Source organism: Giraffa tippelskirchi, chromosome 7 (assembly GCF_054371585.1).
Source record: "Giraffa tippelskirchi isolate mGirTip1 chromosome 7, T2T-mGirTip1v1.2.pri, whole genome shotgun sequence".
NCBI classification, from domain to species: domain Eukaryota; kingdom Metazoa; phylum Chordata; class Mammalia; order Artiodactyla; family Giraffidae; genus Giraffa; species Giraffa tippelskirchi.
In genome coordinates, this window is record NC_137281.1 from 113,785,332 (window position 1) to 113,806,347 (window position 21,016).

At 43.7% G+C, this 21,016-nt stretch overlaps 1 protein-coding gene and 1 long non-coding RNA gene across 4 annotated transcripts in view; one reads left to right on the plus strand and one right to left on the minus strand.

Moving 5' to 3' along the window:
- Nucleotides 1–21,016, plus strand: part of LOC145513504 (uncharacterized) — a 251,480-nt gene that overhangs the window by 150,521 nt on the left and 79,943 nt on the right. The window lies entirely within an intron of this gene.
- Nucleotides 1–21,016, minus strand: part of LIPC (lipase C, hepatic type) — a 180,914-nt gene that overhangs the window by 144,775 nt on the left and 15,123 nt on the right. The window contains exons 2-4 of one of the 2 annotated variants that reach the window (XM_081510076.1): nt 16,606–16,648; nt 14,058–14,155; nt 11,598–11,730 (exon numbers count right to left, since the gene is read on the minus strand). In XM_081510076.1, the coding sequence (XP_081366202.1) occupies nt 11,598–11,682 (85 nt within the window). In that variant the 5' untranslated portion in view covers nt 11,683–11,730; nt 14,058–14,155; nt 16,606–16,648. The remainder of the gene's footprint in view (nt 1–11,597; nt 11,731–14,057; nt 14,156–16,605; nt 16,649–21,016) is intronic. The other variant, XM_081510075.1, reaches the window with a different exon arrangement.

Here is a 21,016-nt window from a genome sequence, read left to right on the forward strand (position 1 = left end):
ATAAAGAATCTGCCTGCAATGTAGGAGACCAGGGTTTGATCCCTGGGTCGGGAAGACCCCCTGGAGAAGGGAATGGCAACCCAGTCCAGTATTTTGGCCTGGAGAAACCCATGGACAGAGGATCCTGGAAGGTTATAGTCCATAGGGTTGCAAAGAGTCAGACATGACTGAGCAACTAAGCACATTATTTCATACACCTTGTTTCTACTCAAAACAACGTAAACATCAAATGTATATTTTTCATTGTTATTACTCAAACCAAAAATGAATACGTGTCTGGACCAGTATAAAACAGCCTCGGGAAAGGAAAGTCCTAATGGTTCTTTACTGCTTGACTTGCTCTTACAGAACTGTACCTTTGTCCTGCTGGTGTTTGGGAATCTTTGAATGGCTCAAGGCAACTGCATTGCACTAGGGTTAAGGCAGGGTCAGTGTTTCATGTTTAAAGTGGATAGAACTTTGTGTTCATATTTCTCTCTCCTGTTAATGGTTAAATAGCTGACAGCTGATGAGGTAGGTGTTGAAGGTCTCAGGGCACCATGCCTCTTGATGAGTCCTGGTGACATCAGGCTGTCAGTGCTGGAAGGGCCAATACTGGTGAGAGATTGCAGGCTCAGGAGGTGAAGGCAGCCACCCAAGGCTGTTTGGTATCAAGGCGGAGGTATCAAGAGATGTCAGTGACATTACCTGGGTTACTGGGTAAGTGAGAAAATGAAAACAAACACAACAGCAACAAAAACGAGCCTTGCTGGCAGCCAGACCATGATGTTCCCAACTGAACATAGACGATGCCCACAACACAGAAGCAACATGTTGCAAAAACCCTCTGCATCTATGTTTGCAACAGGACAGAAAGGAGGCCACTCTAATTCCAAAAACGTGACCAGGCATGGCCTGCTTCCAGCTAACAAGGAGTGACTGCTGCTCCTGTAGCAATGCCAGCTTTAGCCTTGCCTGCTGGAATGTTATTGCTTAGTTCAGTTCAGTTCAGTCGCTCAGTCGTGTCCGACTCTTTGCGACCCCATGAATCGCGGCACGCCAGGCCTCCCTGTCCATCACCAACTCCCGGAGTTTACCCAAACCCATGTCCATCGAGTCAGTGATGCCATCCAACCATCTCATCCTCTGTCGTCCCCTTCTCCTCCTGCCCCCAATCCTTCCCAGCATTAGGGTCTTTTCCAATGAGTCAACTCTTCGCATGAGGTGGCAAAAGTTATTGCTTAAATTAAGCACTAATGATTTCACAACAAATAATTATTAAGATACCGGATAGCTGAATGATCCCCTCCCCTTTTGACAAAATCCCATTAAGAATGACTACTGTGCAGCATTGGTGGTACAGTGGTGAGCACAGCTGCCTTCTAGAATTCCCCAGCTTCTCCAACCTTTCTGTAGTCTCACCCAGCACAAGCCCAGATTTTCTAAGAAGCCCCTCTCAACTCCTCATGTAGGGATGCTCTCAAGTTTCTCTGGAGTGCATCTTCCCTAGCTGCAGTAAGCCAAATAATCCTAACTTTCATTTGATTCCAAGTGTGTTCCCTGTAGCCTTTGGCTGGTGAATCTTTACATCTATAAAATGGGCATAATGATACCTGCCCAGGATATTGTGTGAATCAAGTGATATTATGTAGGTAGTAACAAGATTTTTTTTAGTGAGTATTTTCTTATTTATTTGGCTACACCGGGTCTCAGTTGTGGCTTGTGGGATCTAGTTTGCTGATCAGGGATTGAACCTGGGTCTCCTGAGTTGGGAGTGTGGAGTTTTAGCCATTGGATCACAAGGGAAGTCCCAGGAGTGAGTTTTTGACGTTGAAATTGCTATAGGTCTGTAAACTAGTGTGATGTGAAATTTGCAGATGGTTCTCTTTTGAGACTCAGAAGAAGGTATTATACTTTTTAAATTGTAGGTTCCTATTCAAGGTTCTACTATGTGTACCTGCCTCAGTTTCATTGGTGTAAATCTCTCCTACCATTTAGTGTTTAGGAATAGCAATTAACATGTAAACTTCAAACAGACTTGCCCACGGGTAAGTCTGAGTGTTGGTCGGCCTCAGTCAGGTGAGGTTGCAGAGCCTGTAACTTCTGAGCCCCACCCCTGTCTTTTCCTGCTGATAACATGGCTTTCCATCAGGGAGTGGCTAGAATTTCAGCCAGGCTATGAGACAAAGCCATCCACCCAGCAGGAAAGGCAGCCAGGGACCGAGTCCCTCCCCTTTCCAAATACCAACTTCGCTGACAGCCCCACTGCCTCCCGAGTGAGGGCCAAACCCATTAGCGTGGCCTCTGAGGCCCTCACCTCTGACCACTTCTTTTGTGCCCTACCCTGAGCTATAGCAACTGTCTATGTGCATGTGCTCAATTTATGTGTGAGAATGTGTGTATGCTCAGTCACTTCAGTCACGTTGGACTCTTTATGACCCTATAGACTATATCCTCCAGGCTCCTCTGTCCATGGGATTCTCCAGGCAATAATACTGGAGTGGGTTGCCATGCCCTTCTCCAGGGGATCTTCCTGACCCAAGGATTGAACCTGCATCTCTTGCCATTACAGGCAGATTCTTTACCTCTGAGCCACCAGGGAAGCACAGCAAACATCTCAGGGATTCCCAATTTCATTATATGTTTTCAAGTCTCCAAGACTGGCTCATGCTTTTCCTTCTGCTTGCTACATCCTTCTATTTCTTCTCCTTCAAGGCTCAACTCAAATATCACTTCCTCTGTAAAGCCTTCTCTGCTAACCTTTCCTGCCTTGTTTTGATGTTTCGTATCTAATTGTGCACTTATCACACCATGTTGAAATTATACCTCTTCCAATCTCTAATACACACACACACACACACATACACACACACGGTTGTAGGGGACTTCAGATTTCATCAACTGGGAAGCTCCTTGATGAATGGAAGTGTGCTTTTTCATTTTTGTATCCTCAGGAACACCTTTTTTGTACAAACCATGGGGCCTGGTACACAGTAGGAGGTTAATAAATGCTGTAATTTGTTGTTGTTGATCTTGTTATATTTCAGAAGTATGTTGTTTTCACTCTTTTGGTCTCTCTTGGGACAAGGAGGCGGGAACATTTGTCACTGGAAAGTTTTTCGCAGTCACGGAAAGGCCAGTCCTAGTCAACTGGGATTATTGCAGACTCTGCCCGGCTCATGGTAATGCCCAGCTCATAGGAAAAGAATTTGCTTGATCTTATTTTCAGGCCTGCCAAGGCATGCTTTACTGTGTATGATTAATTCATTATTGCAACTAGTATTTTTCTACCAATTACGACTAAATCTCAACTTGGGAATTTCTTTTTTCAATTAAAGAACCACTGTCTTTTCAGCATGATGATATTTTATTCTGGAGGACTAAATTGTCATGAATATTTAGTGGTTTTGTATTATTTGGAATATGGCTTCTCTTGGGCTTCCCTGGTACCTCAGATGGTAAAAAATCTGCCTACAAAGCGGAAGACCCGGGTTCAATCCCTGGATTGGGAAGATTCCCTGGAGAAGGGCATGGCTACCCACTCCAGTATTCTTGCTAGGAGAATTCCATGGAGAGAGGACCCTGGCAGGCCACAGTCCATGAGGTCACAAAAAGTCGGATACGATTGAGCAACTAACACTCGTACTCTCCCTTGAAGGAGGTCAATATTCAGGATCGTGAACACTGGTATCCCTCCATTTACCCACTCCAGGATACTGAGAAATGAAAACCAGTTTTGCCCTAGGGTTTGCATTGTTTCTGAGGGAAGAACTCTAAGCCAGGAAGTCAGGAAACCTGGGTTCAAGTCAAGTTAATGTTTTCCCATTAACTGTCTATTTTTGTTTTTCAGTGGTTCTCAATGTGTAGTCCTCAGACCTGAAGCAACAGCTGGGACCTTTAAAAATGCAAATTCCTGGATCCACCCCAGGCTCACTGAGTCAGGAACTTGCTAACAAATTTAATAGAATTCATTTATTTTAGAAATAAATGAGATTTAATAAAATCATATTTTAATAGACTTCTCAGTTCAGTTCAGTTCAGTCTCTCAGTCGTGTCCGACTCTTTGTGACCCCATGAATCGCAGCATGCCAAGCCTCCCTGTCCATCACCAACTCCTGGAGTCTACCCAAACTCATGTCCATTGAGTTGGTGATGCCATCCAGCCATCTCATCCTCTGTCATCCCCTTCTCCTGCCCCCAATCCTTCCCAGCATCAGGGTCTTTTCCAGTGAGTCAGCTCTTCGCATGAGGTGGCCCAAGTATTGGAGTTTTAGCTTGAACATCAGTCCTTCCAATGAACACCCAGGACTGATCTCCTTTAGGATGGACTGGTTGGATCTTCTTGCCGTCCAAGGGACTCTCAAGAGTCTTCTCCAACACCACAGTTCAAAAGCATCAATTCTTTGGCGCTCAGCTTTCTTCACAGTCCAACTCTCACATCCATACATGACTACTGGGAAAACCGTAGCCTTGACTAGATGGACTTTCGTTGGCAAAGTAATGTCTCTGCTTTTTAATATGCTATCTAGGTTGGTCATAACTTTCCTTCCAAGGAGTAGTTTGAGTCTGACTAGTCAAATCCCTTTGCATTATCATTTTGATATAAAATTTTAAATTATTCAAATCAAACAAAATATTATATACAAACTACAACATTACATAAAATTTGGAAGACAGAAATTTAGGTGTAAACTCAACTGAAGTATGAACATGTTTGTTCCTTCTAGTAATTTTTTTTTTCTCAAATACACGTGTTTTCATGGAATTGTAATCAGAAGACACACACAATTAAGTATGCTACTTTTGTCCCACTTAGCCTTGGAATGAGTATATTATTCAGTGCTGCCACTTTTATATCATCATAAGCAGGGGTCCTCAACCTCTGGGCCGCAGACTGGTACCTCCTGTCTGATCAGTGGCGACATTAGATTAGATTAGTGCACAATAAATGTAATATGCTTGAAGCATCCCGAAACCATCTCCTCCCACCCCAGCCTGTGAAAAGCTATCTTCCACGAAACTGGTCCCTGGTGACATAAAAGGTTAGGGACCACTGGTCATAAGAACTATTTTTAGTAGTTCCACAATATGTTGTCTAAACGCTATGAGCGCACCTCGCCAGGACCCTGAAGGTGAACTCATGCAGGTGGAGGAGAAGGCACCGGGACAGACACAGAGGCCCCCCACTTCTCTGCGCGTCTTCCCGCCCCTCCCCCCAGACCCTACAGAGACATCGAAACTGTGAGTGTGTCTGGAAATAGTCATAAGCAGAGAGCAAAGTGATGTCAGTCAGTAGCCCTGAGTTTTCCAGAGGCATCCAGAAACACAAGTTTTCCCTTACCTAAATCCTCTCCTGAAACCCTGATGCTGCCAAGACGTTGCCATGATACCTTGTGGCGACATCCAAGAATGACACCTTCTCTTGAGAAGTATGGCTGCCCCCTGATCTGAGTCCTCCAGTGAGGGAATGACTTGAGGTTGTCTCCTGGCCCTAAGCTGGGTGCCTGAGTGTCAGCAGCTGGGTGCACCTGCTGTCTACCTTAACAGACACACCCCACTCTCGGCACGACTAGCTGGGCTCTGACCCGTTGTTCTAGTTTTAACCCTGGGGCTAGAGTCTGGCCAGGATCCTCAGCATGTTTGGCAGGGGTTCAGATGTTTTACCTGCTCCTGGCCAGCCCCTGCCCTAGTGGGCTGGACCGCAATCCCTGGCTGACAGGACCCCACTCTAAAACGAACACTCTTCTAAGAACCAGCATACAGCTATGAGAAATGCTGTGCCTCACGTCCTACGTGGACCTCAGGGATGTCAGAGACAGTCCAGGCTGAGGTCAAGGTGGTCACGTGCCCTTGGAGAATGTAACTGGAACTGCTCAGCCATGTCTTGTGCACCAGGCCTAAAACTGGGCAAGCCTCTGGCCCAGCCCTGCCTCTCCTTCCCCTCCCCTGCTGACTCACCCGGAGGGACACAGCATGCCTCACAGCAGTGTGGCAGCTGGTATGGAAAACAGGGCAGTGGGAAGGTCGTGGTGGGGATCTTGTTCACCTGGCCCAGAATTAAATATGGCTTCAAGTCCTGGGCCCCTTGTGAAGGGCGAGCAGAGTGGGAGATGGCCTGCGGTCCTCTCACCCCAGACTTCTCCTCTATGGGTACCATGCCCTCGGGAGGGCTCCAGACTGGCTCAGCCTCAGGGCAGGAAGTCTGGCAGTGTGGTGGGAGGGGCTCTAGCAGAGGGCAGGCAGGATTTCACAAGAGTTCTATGGACTGGCTTTCTGCTGATTCTACTTTTCATGTACTCGCCCGAGTGAGTTCCATCTCTGGATCCCTCCTCGGATGTTACTCATGAATGACCTTTTCTGCAGTTGTGGAGGCCTGTTAGGAATTTGCAGGCCCCACTGGGGATGTAATTCTGGGCCTCCCGAGCCTGTGGGGATGGGTGGAGGTGGTCTCTCTAGGGACAGCAAATCCAGGACAGATCTAATCAGGTTGTTTTTTTATTTTTTTCTTTTACACGTAGATACTTAAAACACACACACACATACACATTCATGGCCTTAAAACTCGATCTTTACATATACTTTTAATCCCTAGTGATATACATGTATAAAATTTTTTTATCGTAGTTGTGATTCAAATATAATTTATTTAGTCCTGTTTTCTCCCCCACTTTATTGCATATAAAATTTCCTTATACTTATTTTTAAAAGCTACAAGCCCAGTTGTTATGTAACCGTTTGGAGGTCACAGATCTCTTTGATAATTTGCCACTATAAGTGCCTAAGTGTTAGCAGTAAGGCTTTTATTTCAGATTCCCATCATTATTGCTCCACAAATTTCCTGGCACTTCTAGTAGTAGGTATTCAACACAATGCTTGTTTAAAGGAGGACTTAGTAAGAGCTGGCCGCTCCCTCCTCGATGGTTTATTGTTGGGCATTCAAATTGTTTCTAGTTTTTGACAGTTGTGATGCAGTGCTGCTGTCAGCTCCTTCCTATAGTTTTTTTCTCCTTCCCAGAAAGCCTGTTTTTGGAAGATGTTTGGGCTTGGAAAACATGTGCACTTTATTGTCTCTGTGCCTTTGCTTATGCACAAGGAAAGCCTCCTTCTTGTTTGTCCAGATTCTATCCTGCAAGATTCTGCTCAAATGCTGATGCCTCCCAGAAGCTTTTCCTCTACCTGTACTTGGAAGTGAATGCTTCTTCATCTCTACCTGTGCCTTGTCTTAGTTAATTCAGGCTATTGTAACGAATTACCATAGAGTGGGTGGCTTGTAACTAATAGAAACTCATTTCTCACAATTCTGGAGGCTGGAAGTATGAGATCAGGGTTCCAGCATGTTGGGGTTCTGGTAAAAACCCTTTTCCAGGTTTCCTCATATGGTAGAGAGAGAGCCAGTGGGTTCTCTGAGGTCTCTTTTAGAAGGAGCCCATTTACAAGAGCTCCACCCTCACGACTGAATCACCTCCCAAAGTCCCTACCTCCTAAGATGCCATCCTTTTGGGGGTTAGGATCTCAACATACGAATTTTGTGGGGGACACAAACACTCACCCCTTTGTACTCCTCTCCAGTGGTACTCATCACATTCTATGATCCAGTTGAAAAAAATTTTATATATACATCTTATCTCATTTATTAGACTGTGTTATACCTTATATATTTGAAACCCAGAACAGATCATTTTAATACCATTTGTTCTATTATAGCTATTTTCAGTTATATGCATGCAAAAATCAGTAATAATCACTATTTTCTTAATTTGTTAGTTTTAAAACAACTATTTAAAAAAGAATACATTTCCACTTTAAAGATACACAAATGTATTAAAGATATTTCCTGGAAGAACCCAAATTTTTGCTTACCAAACAAAATATTACACCTCAAAATTCACTGTAAAACCTGTTTTACGTTTTAAACCCAAAAGTCTAAGTGGTCACAGAGGATAACAGAATTGAGGTGCTCAGATTCTGTTTCTTTGTTAGTTTAATCAGTATGATATTATTTTTAATTTTAAATCTACTATTTCTCTTTAAAGGCAAAAACAAGCAATAAATACCATGGAATTTGGGACATGAGATGACAAAAAGTAATTTGGGAGGATCCTGAACAATTAGACAGTTGCCATGAGCATACGTCATGGTCAGTGAACATCAGGGACCAACTGTGTAACTGCGAGGTCTCTAAATTGACTTTAACAGAGAACATATATTCAAGGAGAAGTAATATAAAACTGTGATCATTTGAAGTTTTTGTATATATTAATAAAACTCAATAGTAACCATAGCAGTTGTTTACAACTCTGACCAAAAGAACTATTTTGGAGGGGGTATTAATTTTTATCACTGGCATTATTTAGAATTGTGATGATGAGAAGAAGTTTCTATTACTGTCACATTCTGTATGGATGATGGCCCCCTTATTGCCCTCTGGCAGTGCAGGCAGCTCCCGTCTTCCTGCCCCTGGTCCACCTGATTCATCAGTAAGCTTGTGGGGAGCAGGGGCAGCTGTGCAGTCCACGTTGTACAGTGTCTGCTGCTCAAACACAGCAGTTCTGAGTGAGGGCCTTGGCAGGACCTCGAAGGTTGAACTCCCTTTCCCTATATGTGAGGCCGGTTTTCTTTATGTAGTTCAGACAAAGTAACATTTCACAACAGATTCAATACAGAAACAGATGAAAAAAAGCCCAGCCCTTTCTATTAAGCCAAACATGAAAAAAGTAGCAAAATTTCTTTGTGACCCAGTGTCACTCTTCTGACTCATTTTTCATTGTTGTTTGGCAAATACCAGTTATTCCTCACAATATCGTGTTTCATTGCTAACATGTGATGAGTTTGTTGTTATTATTCAAAGCATTAAAAAATGTTCTCCATTTTAGTCTCTAATACAGTAAATAACTGATAGCTGTGTTCCACATAAAAAAGATCTCTTTGGAATTGTGACTAATTTTTGAGAGTGTAGTGGGACCTTCTGGGAAGTTGAGAATTGTTGTACTAAAAGCACTGCCTTCAATATGGCAGATGCCTATGTACACTTGTTAAATGAGTGAGGGACTGATGGATGGGCTTCAGTTGCTTCTGGGATGTGGAGGCTGCGGCGGGAATTGCAGGCAGGGGCCAGGCTCCTCAGGCAGTGCTGGTGGATATCACTGGGTGGTGGGGGCTGCCGGGGTCTAGGAGAACTGGCTACCATTTAAGCTGTGTTGGCCTCAGGAGTGGGGTCTGGGGATGAGGGTAATGGAGGCTCTGTGTCCTAGGGTCTTCGGGATGCTCACCATATCTTCTTTCCCTTGGTGTTGGTGGACAGAAATTACCCAATATTCCTCTCCTGTGAGAGGAACCAAGCAGAATGGATTTCTAGGGATCTATGGCTGTTAAACCATGAGGTGAGAGCACAATGGCCAGAAGCCTATAGCATTAAGCAGACAGATCCAGTCTAGGGACCTCTTGCTCCTCTTGTGGAATCTCTGGCAAGTCGTTTTTCTGCTGTCTGACTCCACCACGAGGTGAGGGTGGGGTCAAATGTTTGTGCAATGTCTGGCATATACTGGGTGCACAATACATTAGTGGGTCCATTAGCAATGTCATCAATAATAATAAAAAGAAGTAAGCTGGGAGGTCTGGGGTTAAGGAGGAAGGATCCCATGGGAGTTCTTCCTGGTATATCGACACTTGGTCCTGAATAATTCATCGCCGTGGGGGCTGTCCTGTCCACTGTAGCATGTTTAGCAACATCCCTGGCTTCTGAGCCCTACTTGCAAATAGCACTGTCTCCCTGGTTGTGACAGCCAAAAACATCCCCTGGGGGGCAGTTTGGGAAACTATCCTACAAGGCATAGATACTCAACCTTCTAGGGTGCCTGCTTGCTTGCAGGGCCCCAGGAAGAGGAAGACGTCACACCAGCCTAGAGCACACAGATCTGATTTGCTCCCTGCAGAAAAAATTCTGCCAAGATGTTCTCCTCTCAAGGAAACAAAAGGCTTCCTGTCTCTGATCCTTTTCTCTGAAGAACCTTCCTGCTAATGGAAACTTCCCTCAGCTTTTGGACAAGCTGAGACCCTGGGGAAGTAGTAGCTGACCAGCACAGGCTTTGCTGAGGGAAATGTGGCTAATACCCAGCAACCCCAGGGGAGGCTGTCCTGCCTTTCATCCTTCACCTTGACTCTAATGGTATCTAAGCCCCAAGTCTCTACTGAAACATCTGGTCCAATCAGAAGCAGAACAAATAAACCAAGAGTGGTATATTCATACAACACGATGCTACGGTGACCTGAGTGAATGTGTCGTACTACATGCAACTGCATGGATGACTCACCAACATAATGTTGAGTGAAAGAAGCCTGGAACAAAAGGAGCACATATTATATGCGACCATTACTGAAAAGCTCCAAAAAATCAAAATAATCTATGTTAAGGCACCAGGGATGCGTGTGCAAGGGAGGCTCCTGGGATGCTGGCTTAGGTTGTGAAAATTCATTGAGCACTTAATGATATAGGTATTTTTTGAGATATATGTTATGCTTCAGTAAGAAATTAAAAACATTCTGGGCCAAAGGGCAGGAAAGGCTCTTTACAAATATCCCTGTGAACACAGGGAAGAAAAATCGTGAACAATTCTACCTACATGGCTCTAAGTTATTATTAATATTTTTGGACTCAGCTTTGTAAGTGAGATGATGTATGCAAAATAATTAAATTGGTGGTTGACATACAAAATGCTCAATGAATGGTAATAATTAATACTGCTAATAAGTTATTAACTGACCTAATGTACAAAATAATAATTAAATACAAAGAATAGCCTTTTTTTCTTAAAGGAGAAAAAAAATGTTCTGGAGTTTTCAGGTATGTCTTTGGGTAGTAAGCTTCTAATTCTTTTTGGAGCTCCCTCCAAGCATAGTCTTAGAGGAAAGAAAAACCAGTAACCAGCACAAAAACCAAGTCCCAAAGCCTGGTCTCATTTGGCCAAAGTGTTCAGTTCACTTCAGATCCATCATTTATTGATCCAATGCACTCTTTAGCCAGGAACCTGTGATCCACCTGCCTAATCAAGCATTTAGATCACTTTGACCATCAACCTGTGCTTTTCAAGAACAAACAGATGTGACCGCTTAGTCTCGGAGTAAAACTTTGACAGAAAAAGTGAGGCTTAGAAAATGTGCAATGATAGCTCCGCTCCGTGTTCAACCTGACTGGAAAGAAGATTCTGCAAATTCCTCTCTTCTGAGAGAGCCAGCAATTAGACAACCTCAGCAAGATGGAGGATTTCATTACAAGCTGTTCTCTTCAACTGCAAATTAGACGCCAAATTAACTCTCAGGAAGATCTGAGACTCTTTCAGATTATTCGCCACCAAAGAAGTCTTAGCCTGTCTATTTCTGAATCAGATACGAGAGAGACTTCATCGCTTTGAGAAGACTTCTAGAGCGGTTTCCTAAAATTTCAGAATTTTAGGAAACTCCTACAAACAGCTACACGTCCCTATGACCTGTGATGCCGATCATCGAATCACCTAATACGCTGTGAAGCAAGCTCTGACATAGTCAAAATGCTTGGATTCACTGCGACATACATTTAAAGAAGAAAGTCCATGCCCATCTCCAGAGAAAAGGCAGGCTCTTACCTGGTCCCAGGCTTTGTCCATGGGCACTTGACTGGATCAAGATGCACAAAAACAGGAAGATAGAGACACACAGGGGATTTTCCATTTCTCCTGTTTCACCTGGGGTCCAAGGTCCTCTTGCTAATTTCTGAAGCTAAAGAGACCAGATTGCCTATTGATACTTTGTTAGGGAAGACTGTCCATTAATAATTAACCTTTTAAACATGTTTTCTAGTGTTCAGACTCTTTCCTTCCTACACCTGACCCCCAAATCTAAATCTACCTCATACAGAAAAAGAGAAGAAGGTTGATTTACAGAAGTGTTTTTTATACTGATACATTTTGAAAATAAAATATCTTGTCATGTATTCTTGCCTTCTAGGGCCAAGATCACAGTTCGAAATGCATCAGTTTGAAGTTAATATGTTTGGAAATTCTGTCAAAGGTCAGGGATAGGTGGCTTCTACAGAGTTGCCTAAGTCTCTCTCTGACAGCACTGCAAAGGGGATACAGGCAGTGGTATTTCAAATGCAGACTAAACTCAAAGAGAAAGGAAAGGACTCTGCTATGAGGAGAGCCCCCATGGGGTCTGCTTTTTGTTGAGTTTAGCAAAACTACTGGTTCTGTGGTCAAAGAGTGATGGGAAAAATTTCTATAACTGAAAGGGGCAGAAAACCTCTAATGTCAGTGTAAAAAGGAGTTGGTAAAGGAGCAAAGATGCAGAACTGGATGCTTTTGCTGGGGGCCCCTTTGAAAAATGAGTAAGCACACTCTTTCCTCCTTTGTATTAATGGATGCTCTAACTGTGTAGAAAAATCCCATGGACGGAGGAGCCTGGTAGGCTGCAGTCCATGGGGTCGCTAAGAGTTGGACACGACTGAGCAACTTCACTTTCACTTTTCACTTTCACGCATTAGAGAAGGAAATGACAACCCACTCCAGTGTTCTTGCCTGGAGAATCCCAGGGATGGGGGAGCCTGGTGGGCTGCCGTCTATGGTGTTGCACAGAGTCGGACATGACTGAAGCGACTTAGCAGCAGCAGCAACTGTGTAGAGGACTGAGAAGTAAGGCCACTTGGCGAAACCAGACGGGGAAATGCTGCCGTGTGTTTCTCATGTAACATTCCTTGGTAAACTTTATTCATTTTTTTCAACTTTTTAAAAAATACCTATTACATGCCAGACACTGTTCTAGTACTTGGGATAAACAAGTGAACAAAACAGACCAAGATTCCAGTCCTTGTGGTATTTATGTACCACTGGAGATGGGAGGAATCAGATAAGAGACAATAGGTATAATACATAAGAGATTTATGTAGATTGGTAGAATGCGATCTGAGTGACAGGAAAAGGAAAAGTATGGCTGAGTTAAGGGGATTGGGGAAGGTAGTGATTTTAAATGGAATGGTTAGGGTGAGCCTTGTTGGGAAGTTGAATTCTGAGCAAGGGTTTGAGGGAGTTGCCCCTGTGGACATGTTGAGGAGGAGAGCGTCAGGTAGTTAGAATAGCCAGTCCAGCCAGTGCAAAGGCCCTGAAGTAGGAGCATGCCTGGAATGTTCCAGGAACAGCATGGAGGCTGGTGACTACGCAACCATCATTAAAAGGACTTTGGCTTTTATACTGTGAGACATGGGGACCCACTCTGAGCAGAAGACTGGTATAATTTGTATAATATTTGTAAAAGATCATTCTAGTTTACAAGACTAGGACTAGATTACTAGCAAACTAGGATGCAAGTGGTGAGATCTGCCAGGAGGCTATTACAGTGATCCAGCGAGAGGTGATGGTGCCTTAGTTCAACATGGTCATAGTGGAATTGGGGAGTGATGGATGGGTGGTGGATGTATTTTGAAGGTAGATGCAACAGGATTTCCTGACTACTGGGATGAAGGGAAAGACTTGAAAGAGTTGAAAATGACTTTAAGGGTTTTGGTTTGAGCAAGTGGGACAGTGGTGTTGATATGAGCTGAGATAGGAAAGGCTGTGAGTGGAGCAGAGTTGGTGGTAGAAGATCAAAAATTCAGTTTTGGCTAGGTGGAGTCTAAGATGCTTCTTAGACATCCAAGTTGAAATGTTAGGCAGGCATTTAGCTAACTTGATGATCACTGCCTGGATGGAATGAACTGAGCAGGACCTTCATTTGGTCCTATTAGTTTGGACAGACTGACCCCAGTGCAAAGTTTAAGACTGTGCTGTCCAGTGGCTGCACCTCCTTCTGGAGGTCTATGGCATGGAGACCTTCTAGTTGGATGCATGATTCCTGAGCAGAGGCTTCTGTACTGGCTTCTTGGCTGGCTCCATTGTACCTGAACTGTTAAGCAGGATCTGAAGGTTCCACTTTACTAATTTCCCAGAAAGCTGGAACCTAAAACAGCTGACTGTCTACTTGGCTCCTCTCCCCTGGGCCCACCTCATCTCTTGTCTTCTGGTTACTGCCAGGAACCAACTCCACTCCCGACCTCACTCTGCAGATTAACTTACCAAGACACTGGTGAATCCACGTGCCTCCAAGATCCTGGGTCTTCTACCAACTAGCTGTGCACAATGTTACTTAACCTTCACGAGTTCCATCTCTTCATCTGTAAAATAAGAGAACATGAGCCAGAGATAGTATTTTGAGATATCAATAATATATTTCTCCCAAACTCTCCCTCATACCTTCCCTCTCATCTAAGAAAAGTAAAGTAGACAGAAGTCTACTTTTGTCTTCCTAAAGCTTCAGTTCAGTTCAGTCGCTCAGTCGTGTCTGACTCTTTGCGACCCCATGAACCGCAGCATGCCAGGCCTCCCTGTCCATCATCAACTCCCAGAGTCCACCCAAACTCATGTCCATTGAGTCAGTGATGCCATCCAACCGTCTCATCCTCTGTCGTCCCCTTCTCCCGCCCTCAATATTTCCCAGCATCAGGGTCTTTTCCAATGAGTTGGCTCTTCACATCAGGTTGCCAAAGTATTGGAATTTCAGCTTCAACATCAGTCCTTCCAATGAACATCCAGGACTGATCTCCTTTAGGATGGACTGGTTGGATCTCCTTGCAGTCCAGAGGACTCTCAAGAGTCTTCTCCAACACCACAGTTCAAAAACATCAATTCTTCAGTGTTCAGCTTTCTTTATAGTCCAACTCTCACATCCATACGTGACTACTGGAAAAGCCATAGCCTTGACTAGATGGACCTTTGTTGACAAAGTAATGTCTCTGCTTTTTAATATGCTATCTAGGTTGGTCATAACTTTTCTCCCAAGGAGTAAGCGTCTTTTAATTTCATGGCTGCAATCACCATCTCCAGTGATTTTGGAGCCCCCCAAAATAAAATCAGCCACTGTTTCCACTGTTTCCCCTTCTATTTGCCTTGAAGTGATGAGACCAGATGCCATGATGTTAGTTTTCTGAATGTTGAGCTTTAAGCCAACTTTTTCACTCTCCTCTTTCATTTTCATCAAGTGGCTCTTTAGTTCTTCACTTTCTGCATAAGGGTGGTATCATCTGCATATCTGAGGTTATTGATATTTCTCCTGGCAATCTTGATTCCAGCTTGTGCTTCATCCAACCCAGCGTTTCTCATGATGTACTCTGCATATAAGTTAAATAAGCAGGGTGACAATATACAGCCTTGACGTACTCCTTTTCCTATTTGGAACCAACGTGTTGTTCCATGTCCAGTCCTAAAGCTTAGGACCTAGCATAAGTGAATTCTAAGCAACAAAGTCAAGCAAAAGGCTAAGAATGTTTTAAAAGGATGTGAAGGGAAAAAGAATATTCCTACCTTCCTATCACTAGAAAGAGAGTCTCTTGGACATTGTAAGTAGATTGGGGAAAGGGAGATTTATCTAGAGGGCAGAGGGGACAGTACGTTGCTTCCAGAAGATGGTAAGAACTCAAAGAGGAAATGGCTGCTGGGGGCCAAAATATACCCCTGTGCCTGGTATAGGTTAGGGGTAGCAGTGAGCTACCAGTGACAACAGGTCATGAAGATGAGGAGGACGGGGGGTTATCTATGTGGACTGATGGGATAGGACCAGGTGCTCACCCCAACTCCAGGCTTTGGTATTGTGTCTGACCTAGAACTGGTGGTAGGTGGGATTGGGGGGAGAAAGAATCCAGGAGGGCTTGAAAAATAGGAGCTTGAAATTATAACTCAAGTGGGTTACAGAAAGCAAAGCTATTTCTCCTACGTCAGAATCTGTGGACTGAGATTCACACCTCTGCAAGCACAGGTATGTCATGAGTATTAGAGATTTACATGTGAAGTGCCCAGCTAAGTGCCGAGTTTATAGTAGTGTGTGCTCAGCTGCTCAGCTGTGTCTGACTGTGACCCCAGGGACTGTAACCTGCCAGGCTCCTCTCTCCATGGGATTGCCCAAACAAGAATACTGGAGTGGGTTGCCATTTCCTTTTCCAGGGAACATTCTTGACCCAGGGATTGAACCACTGTATCCTGCATTGGCGGGCGGATTTTTACTACTGAGCCACCTGGGAAGCCTCAGTTCATAGTAGAGGTTCAATAAATTACAATGGCTTGTTTTGGAAGCAGTCAAGGCATTGGAATCAGACAGATCTAGGTTAAGGTCCCTGGCCTATTGCTTACTAACTGAGTGACCTAGGGCAAGACAGTAGCATTCCAAGATTTCGATTTTTCCATCTGTGTAGTGGGACTAAGCATATTTACTTGATCAGATTAAAGGAGAGGTAAACCCTAGGCAGTCTTGCCAAGCAGGAAATAATACATAGCAGCTATTATTATTTTTATTGTTTCAATTCATATAGGGAGTCATGAGGGTGTCCAAGAGGTAGGTACCAGCAGGATCACAGGATTAAAATTTTAGCAGAAAATTAAAAGGGGAGGAAAACAGAAGGGTCTGGATCAGTGGTTCCAAAATATGATTGAGGGTTGGAATCAGAGTCAGCCTGAGAGCTCAGGAAAAGGAAAAACTTCAGGCCCCTCCCATGAAAAAGTAAACAAGAACTTCCAGGGCTGGGGCCTGGACCATCTTGATTTTAAACAAGTTCTTCAGATTATTCTTGCTCACCCAAAGTTTGAGAACCATTGCCTCAGAGTGGTGCTTGAGAGATCTGTTGGGGAAGAAGAAGAAAATAATAGATCTTTCTAATTTTTCTCATATCACTTGCTATAGGCTGAAAGCTTGTGTCCCCCACAAATTAGTACATGAAACCTAGCCCCAGGGTGATGGTAGATGTATAGGGCCTTTGGTAAGTGACTAGGTCTTGATGGCAGAGCCCTCATGAATGGGATCAGTGCTCACATGAAAGGAATGCCAGACAGATCCCATGAGCCTTCCTCCATGTGAGGTTACAGTGAGAGAATATGGCCATCTATGAGGCCCTCATCAGACATCACATCTGCTAGTGCCTTGATCTTGGGCTTCCCAGCCTCCAAAACTGTAAGAAATATATTTCTGTTTTTTATAAGCCACCCAGTCTATGATATTCTATTATAGCGGTCAAACAGACCAACATATCACCTTTGAACATTTTGTTTGTATAAATATAATGCTTATTATATATTTACACTATATCATTTGTATATAGCACTATGTACTATATTGTTATTGTTTAGTTGCTAAGTTGTGTTTGACTTTTTGCGACCCCATGGACTTTTAGCCCTCCAGACTTCTCTGTCCATGGGATTTCCCAGACAAGAATACTGGAGTGGGTTGCCATCTCCTTCTCCAGGGGAGTCTTCCTGACCCAGGGATCGAAGCTGGGTTTCCTGCATTGGCAGGTAGATTCTTTATCACTGAGCCACAAGGGAAGCTCATGTAATATATTAGTGCTATATAATTTATAAGCAGATAAATATTCATATACTTTGGGGAGCACCCCAGAAAGCCCAGCAATCCATGGGGGACCCTTCACTTCCCATGAACTGAAAAGGGGAGCAGGCTAGATCCTATGGAGCCTGAAGCCTCCAGAGAATTATCAGCATTGTGCATAGTGGTAGAGCCCAGTGCTTACTTTGTTTTGCAAGCCTCAGTCTAAAATAATAATGATCTTACAGTTAGATCCCTAAGCTCAGTATTTGCTTTCTTTTAATTTGAAGAGCTTCTTGAAGAAATGGAGATTTCAAGAGGATGGGTATTAATGACCTGAATGTAACTTTCCTTTTAGTGTAATGGTAATAAGAAAGTTATTCAGAAGGAAAAATATTTTACATAGATAAAAAGAGCAAGAGGAGGGAGAAACCATGGTATCAGGTAAAAATCTCTGATGAGAGGAGCAGGGTTTTCTATTCTGAATCAGATTTTCTTGCTTTTATCATCAGACACTGGGATACCTGAGAATGGTAGTCTCTTGGTAGAATTATAGGGAAAAATAATCAAAACAGTAAGTTTGGATTGGTGCTATTATTTCCCTCACTTCATACTTGAGATTTAAGAGATTAAGAACTAGGACAAAACCATACTTTATCAGTGAAAGGCTGACAGCAGGGAAATCAAGGCCACCTGAATCCAGGATCACTTTTTTCAACCACAAGCCCTTAATCCCTGGCTTTTCTTAGCCCCACACTGAACTTTCTTTCTTCAGCATTATTCCACTTCCAAGATTAAATTTATGAAATCTGTAGGATCACGTCATTGGAAAATGACCACCTCTCTTACACCTGCTTAGAGCCAGACTACCACCAGGAAAATGCTCAAGCTTTTATTGATACAGCTTGATCTGTATGGACATTTTTGTATCATTAGGGAATGAAACTGAGCGGGACCCCGTGCGGCTTCTGGGCATAGAAGACTTTCTGTGTCCCCCATTCCTTATTTGTAGGGAACAGACTTCAGCCTCCATGACCTTCCCTGAGTTCCAAAAGGCAGATGTGAACAGTAATAAAGGAAGGGAGGGTATGCAAAGACAAGAGAGGGAGCAGCCAAGAAACAATAGTGCAGCCTTGGAGTAGGGGCCTGGTTGCACCTCAGTGGATATGTATAACAGTATCTTTAAGCTCTCTATAGAACTAAAACCTCCAATGGAAGATTTAGCATTCTTCTTCAGAGAAGATCATCAGAGAAGTCAGATTAAAGGAACCAGAGAAGCTCATCAAGATTATCTGAGAGCAGTTTAAAGGAGTATAGGCCTTACCCACATTCTAATCTTATCAAGAGCATCATCCTTGAACTATTGCTGTAAAGTGAAAGTGAAGTCGCTCGGTCGTGTCCAACTCTTTGTGACCCCATGGACTGTAGCCTACTAGGCTCCTCCATCCGTGTGATTTTCCAGGCAAGAGTGCTGGAGTGGGTTGCCATTTCCTTCTCCAGAGGATCTTCCTGACCCGGGGATCGAACCCCAATCTCCTGAGTTTCAGGCAGGCACTTTACCCTCTAAGCCACCAGGGCTCCTAAACCTGCTGTAAAACTCCTTACCAAAACCTCCAGGGTTGGGGACACACAGTTTTTGAGTGCAGGAGCCCTCTGTGTCCACATTTGCCAGGCAAAGCAATAAAGCTATTCTTTCCTACTTCACCCCAAACTCTGTCTCTGAGATTCAATTCAGCAACACAGAAGCTGAGTTTTTGGCATCAGAAATATGACCAAAGCAAGTAGGGGCACTTCTTTGAGTTGGCTTAGAACATGTCCTTATTTGAAAAGGGGTTGAACTGGAATCTAACCTTTTCCTTATCTATTTCTTTTTAAGACAGGTAAACAAATGAAAGATGAACACAAGATTGTAGATGCTGTTTTAGACTATTTGAAAGAATGAAGTGTTTCAAGCATTTCAAGCAGGTGTTTATGCATTCAAGATCATCATGTTTGCATTGATTAACATTTGAAGATTAACCTCTGCATGAGGTCCGCCTTTGGCTAGTTGTGTGACCTTGTACAAATAATGCAACCTCTCTTTACCTCAGTTTTCTCATCTGTAAAACGGAAGTGTGAGGGTAGAATGTTATCACATGAAATGTGCTTGGCACAATCAGCTCTCATTTGTAACAAATGAGACAAAAATTACTTCCTCCATTTTACAAGTGAGGAAGCTGAGACCCTGAGAGTCCTTGTCTGAGGTCACACGTCTAATCTATGTAGACTGGATCTGAGGACTTCTGGGTCCCTATAAACTCTGATCTTCTCTCATCCCAGAACCTGAACTGCAGAGCTAGGAAACAAAGAACTGAGATCTCCTTTTACACTTAATTTTATGTTTCCTGCTCTGCGCCGACCCATTTATTCTATCAGAATTACAGCTACTGGTTTGAGGAACAATTAAAGAAAGAATAACAACAACAAACAAAACCAAAGCTGTCTTTTTTGTAACTGGATACTGTGGAACCAATAGTGCACTTTATGATTTTAGTAGTTCCAGTAGAATGCAAAACCCCCTTTCCTCTGTTTGCATTGTGCTTGGAAGCAAAAGGAAGTAAAGATTTAAGTTGGTTTTGAGCAACTACGTAGACACGGACCATTGCTGGCTCCTTCAAGTTTAACAAGGGTTTTCTCCCCGTGGGAAAGAGGGTGAGCATAGAATAAACTCTGTGCCTGCATCCTGCAGCTGCTTCGGGTGTTGACTGGGCTTGGTGAAGGGTTGTCACACTGGGCTCCTAAGGGAGACCAACCGAGCTCTGAACTGAATTGGCTGATTGCGGTAAACTAAGGGCACAAGTTGGGAAGTTGGGCCATCAGCATGGCTGGGTCCCAGTGAAACCATTTACCTCAGATAAGGACTTGAACCCATGTGGCTTGGACTCAAACCAGTCAAAACCCTGCTTGGGACTTGAACCCATATGGCTGGGACTTGAACCCAGCTAAAATCTTGCTTGGGACTTGAACCCATGTGGCTTGGACTCAAACCCAGCCAAAACCCTGCTTGGGACTTGAACCCACGTGGCTTGGACACAAACCCAGCCAAAACCTATGGTATCTGGTTTTAGGACTTAATAAAGCTCAGGTTCTTGATGCCTCATCACAGAAAGAATTCAGTGAGAGACAAAGTGATAGGTAAGAAAGGATTTATTCAGATTCAGAGAGAAGTGCACTCCACAGACAGAGTGTGGGCCATCACAGAGTGTGAATACAGCCGTGAAATGAGGTGTGGTTAGTTTTTATAAGCTGGGTAATTTCATATGCTAATGAGTGGGAGGATTATTCCAACTATTTTGGGGAAGGGGTGGAGATTTCCAGGATTTGGGCACCGCCCACTCCTTGGTCTTTTAACAGAGCCTTGGAACTGTCATGGCACCTCTGAGTGTGTCATTTCACTTGCTGATTGAGGATCAAGAGGTAGTCTTGTCTGCCATCTTGGATCCCATTTGATTCTAATCAGTTAATGTTGTGTCCTTGGGCTATGTCATTCTTTCAAAAATTGTGCCCTGCCCCTTTCTCTTCTGTTACACCAGTTCGTCTAACAATGGGATTGCCAGGGGCACTGTCCTTATTCTGAGTAGCAGGCAGTTCTGGGATATCACTTAGATCCAAATGGCACAAGTCTCTCTAC